The 23,166-nt window shown below is 35.4% G+C and overlaps 3 protein-coding genes across 4 annotated transcripts in view; 1 reads left to right on the top strand and 2 right to left on the bottom strand.

The window, feature by feature from the left end:
* Positions 1-3,628: 3,628 nt before the first annotated feature.
* On the bottom strand, positions 3,629-7,425 carry Ntan1 (N-terminal amidohydrolase 1). 2 transcript variants are annotated; one of them, XM_090155309.1, is made up of 11 exons: positions 7,294-7,425; positions 6,745-6,841; positions 6,553-6,655; positions 6,420-6,485; positions 6,243-6,351; positions 6,097-6,170; positions 5,979-6,032; positions 5,639-5,799; positions 5,461-5,574; positions 5,185-5,398; positions 3,629-5,129 (listed from the first exon to the last, which is right to left on the bottom strand). In XM_090155309.1, exons 2-10 carry the CDS (start codon positions 6,826-6,828, stop codon positions 5,228-5,230), a joined length of 936 nt encoding a protein of 311 aa, XP_090011435.1. In that variant the 5' UTR covers positions 6,829-6,841; positions 7,294-7,425; the 3' UTR covers positions 3,629-5,129; positions 5,185-5,227. The 2 variants fall into 2 exon arrangements, with proteins under 2 accessions (XP_090011435.1, XP_090011434.1); XM_090155308.1 differs by having other exon boundaries at positions 3,629-5,398.
* A 423-nt stretch (positions 7,426-7,848) lies between these two features.
* sta (stubarista 40S ribosomal protein SA) lies at positions 7,849-9,230 on the top strand. Its single transcript, XM_090155163.1, has 3 exons — positions 7,849-7,981; positions 8,155-8,936; positions 8,995-9,230. Exons 2-3 carry the CDS (start codon positions 8,187-8,189, stop codon positions 9,175-9,177), a joined length of 933 nt encoding a protein of 310 aa, XP_090011289.1. The 5' UTR covers positions 7,849-7,981; positions 8,155-8,186; the 3' UTR covers positions 9,178-9,230.
* A 2-nt stretch (positions 9,231-9,232) lies between these two features.
* LOC149933001 (uncharacterized) overlaps positions 9,233-23,166 on the bottom strand; it is a 55,756-nt gene continuing 41,822 nt past the window's right edge. Inside the window, exons 3-5 of the mRNA XM_090155162.1 lie at positions 11,390-11,575; positions 11,072-11,258; positions 9,233-10,994 (exon numbers count right to left, since the gene is read on the bottom strand). Of these exons, the coding sequence (XP_090011288.1) occupies positions 10,172-10,994; positions 11,072-11,258; positions 11,390-11,575 (1,196 nt within the window). The 3' untranslated portion in view covers positions 9,233-10,171. The remainder of the gene's footprint in view (positions 10,995-11,071; positions 11,259-11,389; positions 11,576-23,166) is intronic.

Consider the following 23,166-nt stretch of genomic DNA (forward strand, 5'->3'; position numbering starts at 1 on the left):
TGTCACTTAATTTATTAAGTTACTTGTGATAATGTGTCACTTAAATATTAAGTTACTTATGATAATGTGTCACTTAATATATTAAGTTACTTATGATAGTGTGTCACTTAATATATTAAGTTACTTATGATAGTGTGTCACTTAATATATTAAGTTACTTATGATAATGTGTCACTTCAGATAATGTGTCACTCAATATATTAAGTTACTTATGATAATGTGTCACTTCAGATAATGTGTCACTCAATATATTAAGTTACTTATGATAATGTGTCACTTAATATATTAAGATACTTATGATAATGTGTCACTTAATATATTAAGATACTTATGGTAATGTGTCACTTAATATATTAAGATACTTATGATAATGTGTCACTTAATATATTAAGATACTTATGATAATGTGTCACTAAATATATTAAGATACTTATGGTAATGTGTCACTTAATATATTAAGATACTTATGATAATGTGTCACTTAATATATTAAGATACTTATGATAATGTGTCACTAAATATATTAAGATACTTATGATAATGTGTCACTAAATATATTAAGATACTTATGGTAATGTGTCACTTAATATATTAAGATACTTATGATAATGTGTCACTTAATATATTAAGATACTTATGATAATGTGTCACTTAATATATTAAGATACTTATGATAATGTGTCACTAAATATATTAAGATACTTATGGTAATGTGTCACTTAATATATTAAGATACTTATGATAATGTGTCACTTAATATATTAAGATACTTATGATAATGTGTCACTTAATATATTAAGATACTTATGATAATGTGTCACTAAATATATTAAGATACTTATGGTAATGTGTCACTTAATATATTAAGATACTTATGATAATGTGTCACTTAATATATTAAGATACTTATGATAATGTGTCACTAAATATATTAAGATACTTATGATAATGTGTCACTAAATATATTAAGATACTTATGATAATGTGTCACTAAATATATTAAGATACTTATGGTAATGTGTCACTTAATATATTAAGTTACTTAAGATAATGTGTCACTTCAGATAATGTATCACTTAATATATTAAGTTACTTAAGATAACGTGTCACTCAATATATTAAGTTACTTATGATAATGTGTCATTTAATATATTAAGATACTTATGATAACGTGTCACTTAATATATTAAGTTACTTATGATAGTGTGTCACTTAATATATTAAGTTACTTATGATAGTGTGCCACTTAATATATTAAGTTACTTATGATAGTGTGCCACTTAATATATTAAGTTACTTATGATAATGTGTCACTTAATATATTAAGTTACTTATGATAGTGTGTCACTTAATATATTAAGTTACTTATGATAGTGTGTCACTTAATATATTAAGTTACTTATGATAATGTGTCACTTCAGATAATGTGTCACTCAATATATTAAGTTACTTATGATAATGTGTCACTTAATATATTAAGTTACTTGTGATAATGTGTCACTTAATTTATTAAGTTACTTGTGATAATGTGTCACTTAAATATTAAGTTACTTATGATAATGTGTCACTTAATATATTAAGTTACTTATGATAGTGTGTCACTTAATATATTAAGTTACTTATGATAGTGTGTCACTTAATATATTAAGTTACTTATGATAATGTGTCACTTCAGATAATGTGTCACTCAATATATTAAGTTACTTATGATAATGTGTCACTCAATATATTAAGTTACTTATGATAATGTGTCACTTCAGATAATGTGTCACTCAATATATTAAGTTACTTATGATAATGTGTCACTTAATTTATTAAGTTACTTGTGATAATGTGTCACTTAAATATTAAGTTACTTATGATAGAAGTTATGAGAGATCTGTTACGAAGTAACGCTCGACTACCTTAACAGGGAAAGTAAAGCCACCTAATTCGTCGTTCAGAACACGTAAATTTTCGGGCAAATGTCAAATGAGAGTTCCTGCGTTTTTTAATTGAGCCGAACATGATATAAATGAGTCGTGAAAAATTAAAAAGATTGTCTTCCTTGGGCGCAAAAAAGATAAGAAGACTACAAGTGGGGTCGCTTTTAGTCCTAGTTACTCCCTGACCCGTGTGAAAGAGTCGGGACGACTTAAACTAACTAAAAAAAAAAAACAATTTAAAATTTTTGGGCGAAAAGATTATTTATAGACATGAGCTCTTTTTACGTTTGCCATTCGTTATGTCAACGGGTCAACAGCCGCCCTTTTTAGGCAAAGTTTAATTATTATCTTACATAAACATTCGTACATCGAACCGGTTTACCGTTAATTAAATCTTGGAGTAAATAACCGATCTATTTGAAAAAACTCGCTGGGAAGCCTACACTTTCACTTGCACAGACGAGGTATTTAAAGTAAAGGTTATGGTCGTAAGCTTAAAAGCTGATAGACCATTTTGGATTATTTTACGAAAGATTGCGAAATGGCTAAAATTTTATCAAACGGGGAAGCCGTCGCCATCTTGTGGCGTTTAAAATCAACCCGACCACCCGCTTGCGTTCTCGGCTTCCGGTGATTTAATAGAAGCTTAAATAAAACATCTTCAAGAAAATCGTCCAGAAATAATATTTACAAGAGTCAGGACCTGCAAGTTATTGTTTGTATAAAATTAATGGAAATTATTAAAAAGTTAAAAGTCAACCAATAGGCCGCCGGAGGTTGGCCGTTTATTTCCAACGAAATCAACATTCGCGCCGCTACTGACAAATAAAATTACAAATGAAATTAGATATAATCGAAATTAACACTTCACTTATTGCTATCATAAGTCTATAATATATTAATAAGTAAGACACTATCAAGTCTTCATAGGTTAAATGTTTACTAAACGTTTTTCACGGCACAGACACCCACCGCACCCCCTAGTGACGTCGCTTAAATAACGGGTAACAAATTGTGGAGAGATGTCAGTTCTTAGCATAGAAATCTTATACTTTCTATGGTTCTTAGCAAAGTTATGATTATAACCTGGCCACCTGAATTGATGGCTTTAAAAGTCGCTTGATGACTTAGGCCTTAGTTTATTATTATTATTATAAACACTCGGGCTCGTCTCAGGGCAAAAAGATAGTAAACGCCAATTTTGAAAATTTCTAATAAGTAATAAATTTAAGTACATATGGGAATCGTACACCTACTGGAAAAAATTTATTTTGCCAAAACAAATTCCTCAATAAAATATACCATAAGAAATAAAAAATTAAAATCAAAATAAATAAACTGAATGTTTACTATGCTGAAAATGTTATGTGTATTTCTCCGCTTAACTATGTAAAATTCAAAAATTGCACTGCCCAGAGATATTTATTTACTTATAAACCATATTCTCCCTCAAGAATAGTTTTAGGAAATCATTAGTTCTTCTGAAACGTTTTTAAAATAAGTAGCGGGAGTCAATATTATAAGCACTATAGAAAGACAGTTACTTCTCTTTAAGATTATCTTATATACTTCTGGTAATCCTTAATAATTATGTTACTTTTGCTAAATTGTTGTCCATGGTTCATCCATTCCCGATTATTCAAACCAAGAACTTCACTAGAGGGAGCTCATGTTTGGAATTTAAAAGAATATTTTTATTGGCTATGAGAATGAATACAAAAATAAAACAAAATAAAATACCATTATGCCTATTTACATAATATGAGGGGAAAAAGCTTTTTATACAATCCATACTAAAAAATGACGCAAGCCATTTTCAACACCATTAAAACTATGATAAATTACAAAGCAAAAATAAAATGTCAGCTAAGATTTTAATTGTACACTTAGACAGTGGTGATAAGGCCTTTGGTCGACACCATAAATTATTTCTCAAAAAAAAATGGTGAAAATATTAAGAACTTTAAACAAAGCCATTTTACCATTTCTTAAGGCACATTTTTATCAACTTTCCGATTAAACTTTCATATTTTTCATAAAAATTCTTTCTCGTGGACATTAACAAGTGAATTGTGGTGGACATTATTTTGATTCTTTTTAGAACTTTGCATTCTATCACTATTTTTATATAGATTCTTATAAAGACCTATAAGTACCAACCGATCGATCACAACTTAACTGAAAGGTATTTGAACTGATCAATTTACAACTTTTCTTATAAAGATTCATATAGAGATCTACAAATACTAATTTTTTGATCACAAATTAACCGAAAGATATTTGAACTGATTAATTTACAAAATTTTCTAATTACTAATTGAACAAATTAAAGAATTACATTTGCACAGAGCTGCACTGCCAAAAAACAGGCATTTTCATTTGTAGATTTTACAAAATATACCCTAATTACTATTATATACAAAGTAACTTACACATGTGATGGTCGACCCTTTTAAATTAATTCAAAAGAACCTGAAAGCCGCTAAACCTAACAAAAAACATTGATTGAACTTCAATAGTTTTTAAATTTACTGGCATATTGAACCACACAAAAACCATACTCTTTTTGCCTTTTTGAGACTGTCAGTCGTCAATTAAAGCTACGCTTCATTCTCGATGTTGGGGCGTGAACAAATTGTTATAATAATAGACTAATGTTAAATAATAATAGACTAAAGACTAAGTACGATAGAGGGCGCTAGATCAGTAGGTGATCACATGGTGGCTAGAGGAGTGAGAGAGGCAACCGGTGAATACCAGCAGAATAACGATGTAACTAATACTGCTGGGGATAACATTAGTCTATTATTATAACACAAATTAGTTTGACAACTTTGAATTTAAATTAAGATACTGGCCAACAAAAAAATAATAATATCATATACAAAAGCTGCCAATTTTGGCTTAAAGCGAACATAACTGAGCATTTTGCAAAATGGGAGAAACTTTAGGGCGGTAAATACTTTACAGTAAGTTGAAATATTGCGAAAAAATTTACCTTATTTCAGGTGATCTATTAACTAACAATCAAAGTGTCCGTTCTAAAAGCAATTTAGCATAGTAGTTTAAAATTGTCTAAATGTATTATTCCATTGTCAAAGAGAGTTAATGAATTATTTCAAGAATATTGTATGTAAATGCCCAAGTATCTCCCAAAGACATTAATCTCAATATTGGGTGTTGCTACGCAAAAAAAAGGTATCAACATTTCACAGCCTTTTCCAAAAATACTCAATTCACTCAATTTAAAAATTAGAATAGTGCATTTAAATTAAGTCACTCTAAAATGTTTACGGAATAAATCAGTAGCAGACAGGAACCCAGATTCCATGCTCATCTTTTCGGAAGAAATGTGGCCTATTATCTGGGAAGACCGTCACTCCCGGAAATGGATTTTGCTGGATGAATTTTAACGTGGCTCTAACCTGCGAGGTAAAACTAGGAGGCTCGACTTCTGGTGATGTCGACAAATGCTAAGAAAAATGATGACTTTTAAAAAATCCCAAGTAAAAGAAGCGACGTAAAAATTACTAACTTGTCGTATAAAATCATCACTTTGGGCTAACCATAAGTCGACTCCTCTTAGAGGCTCGTAGTTAAAGGGACCAATTCTAAGTAGAGATAAGTTACAATCGTAGACGTCTAACATCTAGAGTAAAGAAAACTCGTATTCAAAATGTCCGTCATAAAAATAGATAAATAAGCTTGATTACCTCAATTTCGTAGCACCTAGTGAAATGCCTGGCACATCTTAGCGGCGTATCAGGGCCTTTATCCGGGAAATTGGCAGGAAACATTTCTCCATTCTTAACATTAATTCCAATTCCGTATATTACTGGCCAATTAATGTTGCCTCGTAGAGAGTTATTTAGTTCTATAAAAAAAATATGGGTAATTTTAGAAGACACAAAAAGAGGGGGTATTTTAGAAGACACAAAAAAGATGGGGTATTTTAGAAGACACAAAAAAGATGTGGTATTTTAGACGACAAAAAAGATGGGGTATTTTAGAAAACAAAAAAAAAGTAAAAACTTATTATTAATATAATATAACCTCCTATACAAGCTGTGACTAAATGAACAGGAATTGGTTGTTTCTGGAATGAGTCTGAAAAATGACGAAAACATTTATTATAATTAAACTTATGTAGGAAAAAAAGCTTGATAATTACAAATTAATTGTAATGAAAGCTCTTCCGAATATCGTCTATGATCTAGGAAACCTCCAATTATATGAAGTTCAATTCTTAAAGGGAATAAAACAATTATTAACATAACTTCACAACACTTTTAATAAAAAAATGGCATTATATTGTACCTGCCCTCTACATTATTCATAGTTAACTCCTGTACCCTTCTGATCATACTATTAACACCTTGTTCCAGACCAGCACCATCAAAGTGGCCAACAGCAACAGCACCAGAACCTTAAAAACGGGGTTTCTTTATCTTTAATAGGCTTTATTTAGAGCATTTGGTTAAATGTTTCATTTACCAGAATGCCTTAGCACGATCATGTGACATGTTGTGGCATCATCTGTGCCTATAACACTAACATTTTCTGTAAATTGTAAAGGAAGTGAGTATATAACGAATCAGTTGAAAGTTTATGATGATGGGAGACTAACTATCATGAGGAATTGTCGCAGCGTATTCTCTTTGAGATAAATACAGAAGTCCCACAGGACCAACAACTTTTGGAATTTGAGCAATTAAAGCAGCTGCCGCATCCTGTCAGTAGGTAAATAAATAAGTTTTATTGATTTAAACTAGTGAGCTATTTTGTTTTTATGTTATGCAATATTAAGTGGAACACTCACTTTAAGGTGGGGATAGCCTTCAATAAAAGTTCTTGTGTCGGGAGGGACACTTTCCATAACCACATTATTGATTAAAAGAGGCATTTTTATTTTTTGGCTAATGAAAAAGAATAAAATTTAATTAGACAGTTATACTTTAAATAAAACTAAATTATCCTAAGCGTAAGTAAATATTTCACCCATTACAAATTTAAGTTTTTACAGCTGAGAAAGGCTTAATCTGAAACTATGTATATTAATGCTTTAGGTCCATAAAGTCATGGGAAAAGGAAGAACATAATGATCATGACACAAAGAGGTCATTTCTTAATCTTCAGTATTTTTCAGCTTTGAAAGAAAGGTCGGGAGAAAAGTAACTGAACTGGTTTTGAGGCCAATTTCCAGGACTTTACATGCGGTAAACAATCAGGTTGGGGGAGGTTTTACTAACTTGATCTAAGGTACATAGACCCAAGAATTTTGAAATCTACTATCAAATAATAGAGTAAGCCTTGGTCGCGAATAAAATCCTATTTAAATTTAAAACAAGAAAATACTAATTAAACTTACATTTCAAATGCATAATTATGTCATCACTTTCTAAATGCTTCTACTTCACCATTTATTTGAGTACTTATTTTAAATGAAGTACATAATTTTATAAAATTAGTACCCATAAATCTCATCAATTGTTAGTTACCAGACTCACTATGAGTATGAGCATGGACGGAGTCGGACGAATAATTATTAGTCCATGCCATAGACTAAACAAAACCACCGAAACTTACACTGCAATTCTTTAAATATAAATAAACTATTTTAAATTAATTACCTATTTAATTAATTACCTCAAGAAAAATTAACTATTTGAGTATTTGACTATATTGCTTTACCTGAGGGCAAAGGTCAATCAAGTCTAAAAACTCCTATTCGGAAAAACAGATTTTGGTTTTAAATCCACAATTATGACAATAGCGCACTAAAAATGGAACTTATGGAAGTATACGAATAGAAGGCCACTTAAAAATACCAAAGATAATATAACTACGTAGTTATATTATCTTTGAAAGTGTGTAGCGATAGATTTCGCCCTTTCGATGTGCCGCCCTTCCTTAAAAAAGGTTTTGAACCCAGTGAACTGAACTGAAGAGCTTCACAAAGCGGCGAAAGCGCCCTCCTGTAGCATTCGTAGAAATATAAAACACAATTTTCTCCATTCCACCACGTCTCTTTACTATCCCAATTGGCATCTGCTTCTGTGAGTTCCTTCTCCTCAAAATATTTATAATTATATTATAATATGTAGGTTAAAATGTTTCATTAGTTTTAAAATTTAAAAGCAAATTCTTTTTGTATTAATTTTAGTCTGATTTTAGGCCGATGCAAACAGATTTGTGCTTGTTATTTCTTAACCCTAATTTCCCGCATTAGGTTGACCACCGTTACTTAAGGACAACTGCAAGATGTCGGGAAGTCTAGGAGTTTTATCGTTGAAGGAGGATGATGTATCCAAGCTTTTGGCCAGTAGCACTCATTTGGGTACCAATAACATGGATTTCCAAATGGAGCAGTATATTTTCAAAAGACGATCTGATGGAATTTACCTGATTGATTTACGTAAAACATGGGATAAACTCCTGTTGGCTGCCAGGGCAATTGTAGCAATTGAAAACCCAGCTGAAATATGCGTTATTTCTTCTCGATCATACGGCCAAAGGGCTGTCTTGAAATTCGCTTCGGCAACTGGAGCCACTCCAATTGCTGGCCGTTTCACTCCTGGTACATTCACCAATCAAATTCAAGCGGCCTTCAGAGAACCCAGGCTTTTGGTAGTTACAGATCCTCGCATTGATCACCAACCAGTCACTGAAGCTTCGTACGTAAACATCCCAGTTATTGCTTTCTGTAACACCGACTCGCCTCTGCGTTATGTGGATATCGCCATTCCATGTAATAACAAGGGTGCTCATTCCATTGGTCTGATGTGGTGGATGTTGGCTCGAGAAGTTTTGCGTATGCGTGGCTCAATAGCCCGAGGAATACCATGGGATGTTATGGTAGATTTGTACTTTTACCGCGACCCTGAAGAAGCTGAGAAGGAAGAACAACAACAAGCGGCCCAAGTTCAAGAGAGACCAATCAAGGAACCTGGCGAATTCCAGTCTGATCAATGGGCTGGAGATGTACCCCAAGTTGCGGCGGAAGTTTCAGATGTATGCCTATAAAACACAATTAAATAATGTAGATTTTATAATATTTTTGTTCTCGCAGTGGGGTGCTGAAGTTCCGGTTGCAACTCAACCACCGATGGGAGCTTTCCCTCCGACTGAAGAATGGGCCTCGACACCAGCAGCAGCGGCTCCAGCACCTGCGGATGACTGGTCTACTACTCCAGCTGCACCCGTGGCACCTACTAATGATTGGGGTGGTACTAGCAATGAAACTTGGTCTTAAATACAAAATTATTTTGTACACCAAAATGGTAAAATAAAAATCACAAGAATTCATTTTGTCTTTCATATTTTATTTTAGTAATTGATAAAAAAATGTTTGTCTGTACAAAATATTCCACCAATAATGGTAATACAGTGGCAAATACTGTAATGGTAGTGTTGACAATTTTACTGCAAGAATAAAACTTTTGGTAGGAGTGTGTATGTACAGTTCTATTTACAAGAAACTGGATTTGTTTCTCCACAACTTGTAGCACAATATTAGGTTCTCAAAAAAATTTTAAAATGCACATTCACGCTAAAAGGATTTTTTAAATGTATTTCTTTTAAATGGCACAAAAACATTGTGTAATAGGAGAATTTAAACTCCCCTTCCGAATTATTTTGGAATTCCGTTTAATATTAGTACACACATCAAGATTTTACTAAGTAAATTAAACGCGAGTCAGAAGGGGTCAAAGGGGGTTGTCTAAATATCATGGCTTTTATATTATGATATGTAGGAAACAAGTTAAATTTAAGAAGCAAAGAGATGTTCTCCCGAATAACCCTGTTTCCCTAGCTAGGAAAAGGAGATTCAAAATGAGTTTTTGGTTAAAAGTTTGTATTAATTTAAAACGTTAAATATTTCTATCAAAGGAATAAAACTTGTAAAAATGCTATTGGTATAGAAAACTAGTAAAAGTTTGTATCATATTTATCAGGAAGAAGTAAAGATCGGGAGCGTAAACGGAACCTTAAATTTTTAACATTAATAAAATTTGGGCAATGTCATTTTTAATCTTTCCTATCATTATTAGCTACATTAACCAATAATGTTAGGACAGTGGGAACGGATTTTTCGTACTCCCACTCCAATTTATATTCTCCCCAAAATATCACCAGGAGGAAGAACGCCAAATAAATAGTTCAGTTTTTGGGAAGAGAGTGAAATATTTGTCCGTATTGCGTTTGCTATTCGTGGAAAATGATCGAGCTATACGCGGGGATCTGTGTCATACTTGAGCTAGTATTTGCACTTCGTTTTTACTAGCTTTGTAGCCATCGGGTCCGATCTGCATTTGCACCGAAGGCAGCGCGTTTCTCAACCCGGAACTTCGATTCGGATTCGGGATGACTTGTTGGCTGCCGGTAACAGCCACGATAACAGTGTCCTGATTGCGCACTTGCGAAGAATCAGTCGTTTGAACGATAGTCACGGTGTTGATGTCCGGGTGTTTATTACCCGTTCTGACTATAACTTCGGGAGAGCCCGACCCCAAATGAAGTTCGGAAGTGACGTTGGTGCTAGAAGGCGAAGTCCAACAATCTGGCGGCGTTATCACTAAAGGCATGGCTACAGCCACTGGGCTATCGTCGCTTAGACCAGCCGTCACGGAAGTCCTACTTTCGCCACTGGGAGACGTCAATAACGGAGGCCGCTCCAAAGTAGAACGATCTAAAGTCGATCTGTCCGTAACGGATCGAGCAATGTCCGCGCTGCTCAATGGTAAGGCTGAATGAGCGGAATCGTTGAACATGAGAGATTCGTGAGACAAGTAACTTAGCGTCAGAGACGGGTCTCTGCTATGCGAATGACTAGGAGGAGTGCCCGGCATAAACGCCGAGCTAGGAGTATTTGTTCCTGGTGTGTTCGCGTTCCTGTTCGTCGGGCAGGAATCTGGAAGATCACCGATAGTGTCGTTTCGAGTGAGTCTGGAATCCAAAGTGTCCGAAGAGGCGTGAGGCGCTCCGCCCCTCAAAATCGCGACGGAACTCGCTCTGGACCTGTAACTCGGCGGCCGGCTGTAGTCCCGATCCACGAAACTCAGCGGAGGTCTGAAAAGGAAAACAAAACGGGCATTTCGTTAGGGACACTCGATGCCATTGTGCCAGTACCCCGGACAGTTATAAACCTCGAATGAAGCGTGGAACTCGCGTGAGACCTATAGGTTGGAGGAGGAGAGACCGGTGACAGGGCGTTTGCCGGTACAGTTGTCCCTTGTTGTCTGTCCAGCAATAAGAGACGCAGCCTGTATTCTTGCATAGAGGCTTGGTACGAAGGCGGAGGTGGCCTGTATTGAAATTCCGGATACAACATGGCTATACGAAAGAAAAATATACTTTGTTAGAATGGCTGTCGTAAAACTCTCTAGGAAGCGAGTACGAAACTAGAAGAGGCATTTTATCATATCCCAACTTCTAATTGAATACTTCTTTCGAAAGCAACTTACCAGCGTAAGGATGCGGAGGCCTTCCGTAGGGTGGCACCCTGGGTAGAAAACGCCTGTTCAGATCTGGATTCGCCGTGGCTCCGGAAGAACTGGGTTGCAGGCCGAGCATGGCACGACAAGAAGGCGCGTCGTGGGAAGTCAAACGCCAGGCAATGCCACTGACTGTGATCAATACGATCCCAACGCCTAAGGGTGCGACAAAAAAAACGTTACTTTCACACGAGAGCCATTAAACAAACAAAAGGATAAAGAGCGTCTTCAATACGAAGCCGAAACAATAGAGTCCCATAGCGCGCTCGAAATGGGAAAGAGGGGGGGGGGGTGGAGGCTAAAAGGGAGACGAACCATTTAGTGACCGCGGGGTGTTCCCCCAAAACGTGATAAAATTATGAAAATGGAAGCGAACCGAAATGCAAATTTATCGAGCCGGAGCGTTCTCGGTTCCGTAAACGTATACGGTGGTAGGTCTGCCAGAGAGGTGTCGGGAGAGAAGAAAGGCGGGATTCCCAGCCTCTTCCACCGCGGAGAGCGAGAGAGAAGGGAAGCACTTACCCCGAAGGAATAATTACGCCGAGTCTTATAGGCCTTTCACGGGGGAATAATAACGAGTCCGCGGGAATCTCTCCTCAACTGCGACATGCCCGCGAAACCAAATGGAGGAGCTCGGCCCGGCTCAAACCAATAGGGTTCTCGGCGCGTCGAGAATCGCTGTCATTTATCATTTCGAGAGAAGACACAGTCACGGCGAAATCCGCGCGTTCGCCGGAAGAATGTCTTTCGGGGAAGAATTTGCGCCATTATATAACTTCGGAGATTCAATTACTCCCGAGTTATTATATATATACCGGCATAGTTTCTCTCTCGACCAAAACCCCGAATTCATTATCATTAACGAAATGGAATACGCCGTTCGTTTTATATCAGATGCCTTCAATTCGGACGCAATTATTATTTGGAATTTAAATAAGCGACGTTGCTATTCGGAATTTCGGGGGCCGCCGAGTCATACGTCACGGGAAGACGCGTTGTCGCGGCCTTCCAATAAAGGCAATTAATTATTGGTCGGATACGAAACGTTCACCTCGCAGCGGGTTTCGCGCGGCACCCCTTTCGCGACCAATAGCGAGCGAGAACGCGCTGTTACCGCGGGGATGATTTACCGATCGGTTCGAGTAATTAACTACTAAAAACAAATCTTGGACAAATAAACTATTGGGGCAATTCTGTAAAAAATCGACTGGGAATTCGATCTCGATACCCTATACCATGTCGAAATCGACTTCGACAATTTGCATTGATTTATGCTTATTCGAAATCTATACCGAATACCATTCGTCGAGATCTCGAAGTTCGAGATCTAATTTTCGATCGAAAATTGGATTTCGAATATTTACAGAATAGGCCTCCTGGACCCGTATCTAGATTGCGCTTCTTTTAGGGCTGCGACGCTCCACGGTGCGCGATATTGGAAAGATTTCCACCCAAATATTAAACACGTGTCTATTAATCTTTATCTCGTCGTCGAAAGTTTTTACTAGGGCTGAGCATCGAATACCCGACGATTTTTGAATTCAGATACTCGAACTCGAATAAGAAAATTTTAAATACTCGTCGATTATCGAGTATCAGAAATTTGCCCTAATCGGGTACTCGAATAAGCCACCTTACGAATTGTTTTTCCCGCCGACACTATATTCGGGTAATCGACCACTCGTCGGGTACTCAACAATAATCTCTTTGTCATAGCCAGTCGCCCGGTAGAAAAACGGGGAAAATAAATCCAAACGAACATCCCTTTATATGTTTTTGGTTTTGAAAGGGCTCGGAATTCACTGTGTGGTGATTGCCTGATTAATATTCTTAGTAATTAGTAACTAGTAGGCTATTTAAAAAATTTCTTAATTACTCGACTACCCGAATAGAACTCGTTGATTAATCAAGTACCCGAACGATTTTACTAACTACTCGAGTACTCGAGTACCCGAACTGGTTTTTCTGACAACTTGACTACTCGAAGTTCGGACTCGAACAAGGAAAATTTTTAAATAATGGAGTACTCGACTATCCGATGAAAAATGTATTAATACTCGAAAACCGACTCGATCGCGTAAAACCACTACTCGCGCAGCCCTAGTTTTTACTCAAGTGCTTTTAATTTGGGTGGAAAAGATTCGCGCTACTCTCGGTAGGAGCGCTGACAAGCGATGTAATTTAAAGAATGGGGTTTTCGCTTATGATGCCAGTCCATTAGTTTATTTGTTCAAGCAGAAACGTTTCGCCAGAAAGAAAGCCCGTTTCCTCAAAGACACGTATAGGCCTAAAAATGGGTTCTCGATTACCACCACAGTCATAAACTGGATTTAACATTTTCCCGCCGCTTTCGGTTCTTCCTATTTACGTGGGAATGAAATGATGGAAGATAACCAGACGATGACCTAAAATACAAATCGTATTTTCATTTATTTTATTTATTCTCTTTTCGTTTCTGGAACTCCTCTTTATTTATAAATTTTTCGTGGATAAAAGCATTTTTTTTTCTTACGCCGCTGGCCATTCGTTCAACTTTCGCCCGCCGTACAAAGTTAAAGAAAAAAATATATATTGGAACTTTCGTGGCCCCAAATGAAGACGATAAACAAGTCTCTAGGACGTAGCTGTGTGTGTCAAAATATTTAGCTCGATTGTGGGTTTATACGTCCCATTTTTCTGGCGAAACCGGCCACGCGCATTCGCCCTCCGGACGACCTTGGTGCCCGTTTCAGTTGCCTGTCACCACCAGTCTCACCGTCGTTACGGAAAAAAACTAATACCATTTTTTATTCTCTCCCGAAAGTAAAGACCGGTATCTTACATCGAGAGCCGCGTAAAACGTGGCTCCAAAAATGAACTAATGAAGCCGAAACATAAGTAGACCAGGTGTCACGGACATTTAAATACGCGCAGTCCCCCGATGTATTAAACATATTTTAAATATGAAATTTAAATTTCAACCAATTTTCAATCATCTTGTACTTACCTGGTTTTAGAAATAAGGTAGCGAAACGCGAATACGGTTATTTAAATATATTTTTAGACAAAATGAATTTTTCGAGTTACCTGCTTTTGGAAATAAGGTAACCATGTTTTTTGGAGTTAGATGGCGCCTGTATCAATTGGTACGAAATTCAAATATCACAATAGCGCGTACGTGGGTTATGTGGTTCCGCGAAGTGGCCAGAAATCTCACTTCAAACTAAAATTTCTTAATGCAACCGAAACGTAGTTCAGAAATGATCAGTACTAACTTTAAATATAATTTTCAACCAAGTCGGTCTTCATTTAAAAAATATTAAAATAATATAGATTTAAAATCGAAAATCGCGAAAAACCAATTAAATGGAAAAAGGACTAACTTTGGGCTACGATATCAAATATTCATAGCGGGCTACCGAGGGCGTGATATTTCCTTTCGATTAAGATATCATCGACCCTTCTAAGCCTAATTCTTGTATCGGCTACCACCATCCAAATTGCATCGCCCGAGAGAATCGCGAAAAAATTCCACCCAAATACAAAGAAATCAGGTAAAACAGTTTGACGTCGTGTGTAATCAGGGTTTCCAGTTTTGTTAGCGCCCATAACTATTTTTGGACTTTGCCGGGTTTCCCCCGCCCATTTCCGGAAATTTTCCCTATCTTATTTCATACCAAAATTAAGTATATTTTAGTAAAAGTTTAATATTTGCGACCAACATTAAATTCCCCGATAATTCCTTGAATTTTATACTTATTTTTGAAATTCCTCGACTTTTAGAGCCATATTCAAATTCCCTGTCATTGGCAGGAATTCGAATTTGAGGTTTACCAGATACTGTAGCAACCCTGTATGTAAATTCTTTTCAATATTGGACAGCGTGGCGCTACAAGCGTCGCTGATCTAAAAGAACAAAATGCGCAATCTAGTTTCTGGTCCAGTAGTTTATTTGTCCAAGGTTAAAAGTTGGCCATTCAAAAGAAAAATCGAAAAGCTAAAAAGCCAACGAACACGATATTACCAAACTGACCAGCGAAGCTTATTCTGTAGAAATCAAAAATGACAACGCGCGTGTGCAGAAGAGGCTGCTATCGAAATATCAAACTATCGATAGTATTGGTCCAATTCAAAATCGTGGCCTTCTGTAATGCCGAAGTAAGTGATCTTAATGAAACGCTTCGAACTACCGTCGATGGCTCCAATTTAAGCCTTCTGCACCAGAAATAAACAGATATTTGTCGTCCGCTTAACCATTTAGTTTATAATTTCACTCAAATACCGGACATATAGTGTAACAGACTGCCACTACTTAAAATTGAACTTACACAATTGATAGTTTGATATTTCGATATCCGCCACACGCGCATTGCCATTTTTGACGGATCGATATATTTTTGTCATCCCAGCGCGAACCAAATTTTATTCCTCGCCACAACCAATACTATCTACAACGGATTTAATTTTATATAATAGTTAATCTTACTTTTAAATCTGAATTCGAAATTTTCCCCTTCTTTTTTCTGGTTTATTTTCGTTCGGTCTACTAGAGAACCGGATTCTTAACAAAAAAAAAACCTGCCGCCCCCCTCTGAGTAATGCTCAAATGGCTGACTAATTGAGGACCCAAATTCCTGATTAAACTCGAACCAAGGTCATACGCCTTTTGCAAGCAGTCGCGTAGGCAACTCGATCGGTGAATGTGCCGAAACATATGGGTATTTGTAACTCCACGGCTCGAAAAAACCAGCCATTTCGTAATTAGCATAACTCGTTAATAAAAGCACCTATTCAACCGCGAAGAGAACCGATTTATTTATAATACAAAAAAATTAAGACGCTTAATTATCAATGATATACTAAATATCGCGTCCATTGTCCGATAAAAGTTTTTTTAATGGATCTTTCTCGCGATCTAAATTCGCTTATTTGGCGTCTAAATTTCAACAGCTGATATTATCCGAGCGTCGATACATGGGGGTTTAATAAAGGCCACGGATTACAAATTACACGGTCCCCACTCAAATCGATAGGAAAAATAGGATTATATTTCTAAACATATATGACTTTCTAGGACTATATATGCTATTTCGTTTACTAACTTTATGCATTTAAAAACAAAATCTTTATTTAGTGAAATAAATCTTTGATTTTCACTTAAAAAATATAAATTATATCACCATTTTATCATAAAAATATACTAGTAGCTAACCGGACTAGAATGACTTTGTATAGGAATTTATCATATAGATAAATCTAAAGCAATTTAACCGACAAAATTATAGGATTTTATACGACTTTCTGGGGATTTTGATAAAAATATTGGGTGTTATAGGCCTTTTTTTTTTTTTAAATATAGGATTTTATACGGCTTTCTGGGGATTTTGCTAAAATATGAGATGTTAAAGGACATTTTTGAAAATATAGGATTTTATAGGAATTATGCAGGGTTGCCACAATATTTTCAGATTCAAATTCCCTGTTTATTTTAAGAGATTTTCCCTGACTTTTTAAAACAAAATTAGCTTTATATTTTACTTTTATCAGAAGTTTATAAATTGAAATCAACCTACATTTCAGTACAAAAGTATTATTGCAACGTAAAAAAAAATAATAATCATAGAATTTGTCAGATAACTAGAGTAAAATTGCCTTCAAAAAGTGTTAAGATAAAATTTTATTCCCTTACTTTTCCCCGAGTTTTTACAAATTCTTAATTTTCTGCCCTTTCCCTAAGTTTTTACAAATTCTTAATTTTCTGCCCTTTCCCTAAGTTTTTACAAATTCTTAATTTTCTGCCCTTTCCCTAAGTTTTTACAAATTCTTAATTTTCTGCCCTTTCCCTGACTTTTTAAGCCCATTTATCAATTCCCTGGTGTGTGGCAACCCTGTTATAGGAAAGAATTGTTCTAAATATCACGGTCGATAATTATTGGCATTCACCGAACAAAAAGTATTTCCAAACCCAAAAAGTGCTATTGCAAAATTTAATTTCGGCTTTGATAAAAACCACAAATTTAAATTCCCAACATCTGGTAAGAGGGCATTTAAAAGATAAGAATGTTTATGGCAGGAAGAGTCCCGCAATTATTTCAGCCCCCCCCCCCCCCGTGTGACATTGTTTAACAAAAAAATATATAGTGGCGGAAGCGAAAATAAGCTGAAAACAACTCTCTCGCAGTTCAGTGTGAAAGAAATAATGCTGGTGAACAGTGAACGGAGCAGACTCCCGGAAGTCGACGGCTTCCTCTTTTAATTGGTACTTTTCCAACCTTGAATTGGCCGCGCCCAAGGACAATCTTTTTCACGCACATGCGGTACGCCCGGAGTTTCTCGCGTATTTCAATTCTCGGGGCTCATTGCGGCCGACTGCTAATGGTCGCGAGTACGGTCAAGGAATATCTAAGAGGAATTTCTTTTGTAGTTTTTATTAAAGACGAACCGAGAGATTCGTGAAGGTGACCGAAAACAGGGATAACGATACTACTGTTACGTAGAAGGGAGACAATTAATCAAACTCGAGAAAAAACTTGTTTTCTCCTTCTATACTCAAATGAGCATTTTTTAATTTTAAAATATATATCTTTTTTTAAAATACAACGGGTTTGTCAGCCTAAAAGTAACCTGAATATCGCTTCCCTATTGCTAATAATAATAATAACGATTGGTTTCCAAGCTTTGAATAAGCATTTTTTTTTAAGTAGTAAATTCAAATGAAAAATTTAGAGCAAAGGCGTAAATATTTTCAATCATAAGGCGCTCAAGATATTCGTAAACAATACTACGGTTTAAAATAATTATTTGTTTACGTTTCCTATTTTAGGAAATTAGGACCGAACGTATCTCGAAATTGGCGGCGACCCTGAATTAAATAAGCCTCGGGGTACAATTGGGGTGCAATTCCAATGTGAGAAAAGTCATTTCTTTGTGTAGAATAAACAAAAGAATTTCTGCGAAATAGCTGGCGTACATAATAGTTTCGTAAAGAGACGTTTTTCACCTTGGCCCATTGCGCCAAAACAATGAAGCGCGGTGTATATTTTTCACCAAACTAGGTATACGGTTAATATTATTACTACAACACCATTCAGTCATATTTAGTAACTCACTTAAAATAACCTTGAAAATTTAAACAGGTAAAAACCTTTTTTCAAGAAGCAACTCTTCCGAAAGTTAAAGTTCAAACCGCGTAATGAAAAAAAAACAGGTTTTATATACATTGAATATATTTTTTCCGTGATAATTTCGACCTTAAAATATAACCATAAAAATACACCCGTTGAATATGAATAACAGCGGATTATCGCCTTGACTTTATTAAAAACAAACACCGATTTAAAATTGTTAAAAAAATTACAAACGGCGCTTTAAAGGAAACCTTATAAGGTTATCGAAGGGTCAAAATCGAGGGGGTCACCGTCATATAATAAATTTCCGCGTGATTAAAAACGCCCTCTAGGGGCGGAAATAAGAAACGGAAATCCTGGAAAGTAGGTTGCGTGCTTGACTTTTTATTTATCCTCCCTGACCCCAGAGGGCGTGACTAGGATTTATTTATTTATTTAAAAAATAAATATAGGCCCCAACTCGAATCTTCAATTTTTTATAGGAAAAATAGGATTATATTTCTAAAAATATAGGATTTTATAGGACTATTTTTACAAAATTATAGGATTTTATAGGACTATTTTTACAAAATTATAGGATTTTATAGGACTATTTTTACAAAATTATAGGATTTTATAGGACTATTTTTACAAAATTATAGGATTTTATAGGACTATACATGTTATTTAATTTACTAACTTTATGCATTTAAAAACAAAATCTATACTAAGAGAAATAAATCTTTAATTTTCACTTAAAAAATAGAAACTATTTAACCATTTTATCACCAAAATATACTAGTAGCTAACCATGCTAACAATAACAAAAGTATAGACTAGAATGACTTGGTATAGGAACTTATCCTTTAGCTAAAATAGCAATTTAACTACAGAGTGGTTGGATTTGAAATGGGCAAAATATGAAAATTATAGGATTTTATAAGACTTGTGGGGGATTTTGCTAAAAATATAGGATGTTATAGGACATTTTTGAAAATATAGGATTTTATAATAATTATAGGACCTCTGGGGGCCCTGTATTTATTAAAAAAATTATTTGTCGGCTATGGGAGACTATGGCAAAATACGTCGCGTAAATCGATACCAAACTATTAAGCGTATTAATATTTCGTAGCGAAACGAAAATGGCAAACTTGAACTGACTTGTATCCCCGATCCACTACAAAGACGTCAATCTTAAGAAGGAGAGTAAACTTAACGGGTCAAACCGTACGTTAAACCGTGGACGGTTGACTCGTTCGACGTCTCGCTATGTTGACTGAGGATTAGGATGGCAAATTTTTTTATTATTTTTCACGGAGAAAAAGTGCCATTTTAGGCTAAACAACGGAGTTTTACGGAGCGAGTTTCGCTTTGTTGACTGCCTCCTTCGGCACGAAGTCGCGTCGACAAATTCTCTATTGTTCAGTGACTAACTAGGCTTATGAACTTTCTTGGTACGGGAAGACAAATAATGGACCCCAATTCTCCCATTATATTCGTTCGCTTTGGACCGACAATCTTGTCAATAAAATTAATTTGTTTCTAATAAGCGGGATTCGCTATCCGCTCAATAATATCGAAAAGCCAGCCCAGCTCTCATTAAGCACGATTAGGAAACGTTGCTCCCGTGACTAGACATTTTTCTATTCTCAGCCTATTGGTTCAACTAATTGGGAATGCGTTTACACCGCGTGGAAGGGTGATGAGAAATCCCGAGACTAAAAGATATTGGAGTTCAGTATTGCCAGTCTAACTAGTCTACACGGCTGGAAAGCGCGGTACGAGCGCACACAACGCGGCTCATAACGTCCGACTCTCATTCTATTTATGTTTATTATATAGTAATTAAACTGGAATAATCAAATTAGATCCGCGTGAACAGACCCGAACATAATCCATATTTCAATCGGTTACATAGTGTATTTAAAACTTCGTCGTGGAAATGTGTTCACGCCGTTTTTCCTATTTGTTAAATACTATGTATTCCAAATATTTGATGGTTAAAAATGTACCGAGTCATCATAGGGTTATAAATTTATCGTCATCCACGCTTATACCTTAAGATAAAAAATTGCACCCCCAAAATGGCGGTCATGGCTAAAGGCTGCGGAGTACTACTACTCTATCAGGGTTGCCACAAAATTTTCAAATTCAAATTTCCTGAATATTCCCCGACTCTTTTTAAGGGCAAAATTTTATTTTATACATTTATTAGAAGTTAATAAATTTAAATGGACTTATATTTAAGTAAAAAACGCTATTGAAATGTTGAAAAATTAGACAAACTTTCAAGGAAATAAATGATAATCATAGAATTTATCTAAGATCTAGAGTAAAATTACTAGTGTTGTAACTTTAAAAATTCCGCAGAAAATATTCCGTATTTATATAAATAAAATAAAAAGGTTTCATTCCATGATTAGTCTAATATATTGTTTGCAAATTTAAATAAAGCGGCATTTTCGCCCATTTTTTTCGAATCTGAAAGTAAAACTAAACCTCTTGACTAGTTTAAACTGATTAACATGGTAACACTATTAATGTTTTGTAGTATGTTTACTGATATTAGACATTTTATATCAATAAAAAGTTAAAAACATTAAAAACCCTTAAAAAGTAATTTACGTTTAAATTTGCGGAAAATTAACAACAATAAAAATTACCTTCAAAAAGTGTCGAGAGAAAATTGAATTCCCTGACTTCTCCCTGACGTTTACCAAATTCTTAAAATTATCTGACCTTTCCCTGACTTTTAAGGCCCATTTTAAAATTCCCTGACGTGTGGCAACCCAGACTATACATAAATGCACGCCCCGAGTCTGTCTCGAGCTCAATGTACACAATAAAATTCCCTGACATTCCCCCGAGCTTTAGACCAATATTCAAACTCCCAAATTTTCCTATGAGGTTTAAACCAATATTCAAATTCCCAGATTTTTCCCTGCGTTTTAGACCAATATTCAAAGTCCCAGACTTTTCCCTGCGTTTTAGACCAATATTCAAACTCCCAGACTTTTCCCCGAGTTTTAGACCAATATTCAAACTCCCAGAATTTTCCCTGCGTTTTAGACCAATATTCAAAATTACCAAAATTTTCCCTGCGTTTTAGACCAATATTCAAATTCCCAGACTTTTCCCTGCGTTTTAGACCAATATTCAAACTCCCAGACTTTTCCCTGAGGTTTAGACCAATATTCAAACTCCCAGACTTTTCCCTGAGGTTTAGACCAATATATTAAAATTCCCTGATTTATCCAGATACTGTGACAACCCTGTAATATCTTTCTATAAAGTAACATGGCACTCTTACTTTAACGTTTGGGTTCTAACTTCTACAATGCTACTTGTACTCAGCCGCCATAATAAAGGCCATTTTTGAAACAAAACCTCCAGCTCTCCCACCGAAGATATTAGTCTCATCTCGGGATCATAGTTTTCCAAATATCACGCAATTTCATATATTCTTTGTGAGATTTATAAATCACAGTACGGTACTGAAATAAAGCCAAATTGTAGAGTTCGTATATTCCATCTATCCATAGCGTGACTGGTAGGAATAATTCCCTCAGTCATCTCCGGCCAATCAACATTAGCGAGAAGGGCCTCGGACGGATTAAGTCCTCGCCGTCGATTGCTAAGTGGGGCTCAAATTCGTTAGTCCCTTTTACGAGCTAGTGAATCCAATCCAATCGCCCCCTACTTGACTACCGCTTCTGCTGGCTGGCCAAATACGAGTACAATCACCCTAAATGTCTTTACTTATTACGTAACGACCAGTAGCTTCTCGATATTGCTATCCATGACCGTGGGTAGGCGGTATTACCCCTGAGAGGTTCGCTCAGCCGTCTAGCGCGATAACCCGAGGGGGAAGGGAGAATATAGGGGCGGATAAAAGCTAAAAAAATTATCGATTCGCCGAAATACGGTAGTGGGTCAATACAAAAACTGCAAAGTTTAAAGAACAATATTCGAAGCTTTTTACTCGGATTTTTTTTCCTCCAAATAGTTTTTTTTTTATTTCGTGGTGTTTTATTTCAACCTCGTAATCTAACTTTAAACTTACTATATAAGACTTCGTAACAAAAATTAATTTTACCTAAATATTTTAAGGGAATCTGAGTTGATTTTTCCCTAAAATTAAAAATTGATTTATTTTATTATATAAATTGTATTTTTAATTGATTTTATTCCCTCTTTGTCTTGACAAATTGATTATTAATGTAAATACATCGGTAAAGTAACCTACATTTTAAATTAATTTCAAATAAATTAAATTTTCATTAAAATCTAAATTAAAGTTAGTTGGCTCCGAGTCTAAATTTAATAATAATAATAATAATTATCAGCTAGGCTAATACCCAAGCTGATACTATTTCAACAGCTGATACGATTATCCTAGCGTCGATATAAGGGGGTTTAATAAGGACTACGGATATATAAGTAGAAATTCAGCTGGAAATAATTGTTCTAAATATCACGGTCGATAATTATTGGCATTCACCGAAAAAAAGATTTCCAAACCCATAAGTGCTATTTTAAATTAATTTCTTATGTAAAATATATTGAAGTATTATTGGTGATTTAAATAAATGATTTATAAAAAAAATCACTTCATTTATGCTAGACAACAATCAGCGAGATGTTACTAAAATAGTATTT

This window comes from Leiobunum rupestre, chromosome 8 (genome assembly GCF_980474605.1).
Source record: "Leiobunum rupestre chromosome 8, qqLeiRupe1.1.hap1, whole genome shotgun sequence".
Classification (NCBI taxonomy): domain Eukaryota; kingdom Metazoa; phylum Arthropoda; class Arachnida; order Opiliones; family Sclerosomatidae; genus Leiobunum; species Leiobunum rupestre.

Excerpts from the sequence above, each read along its gene's own strand:
- sta (XM_090155163.1), top strand. The coding sequence starts at position 8,187 with ATGTCGGGAAGTCTAGGAGTTTTATCGTTGAAGGAGGATGATGTATCC. Across the intron at positions 8,937-8,994 it reads TTGCGGCGGAAGTTTCAGAT|TGGGGTGCTGAAGTTCCGGT; the intron begins GTATGCCTATAA and ends TTGTTCTCGCAG.
- Ntan1 (XM_090155309.1), bottom strand. The coding sequence starts at position 6,828 with ATGCCTCTTTTAATCAATAATGTGGTTATGGAAAGTGTCCCTCCCGAC. Across the intron at positions 6,656-6,744 it reads AAGGCTATCCCCACCTTAAA|GATGCGGCAGCTGCTTTAAT; the intron begins GTGAGTGTTCCA and ends ACCTACTGACAG. Across the intron at positions 5,399-5,460 it reads GTGATGATTTTATACGACAA|CATTTGTCGACATCACCAGA; the intron begins GTTAGTAATTTT and ends CATTTTTCTTAG.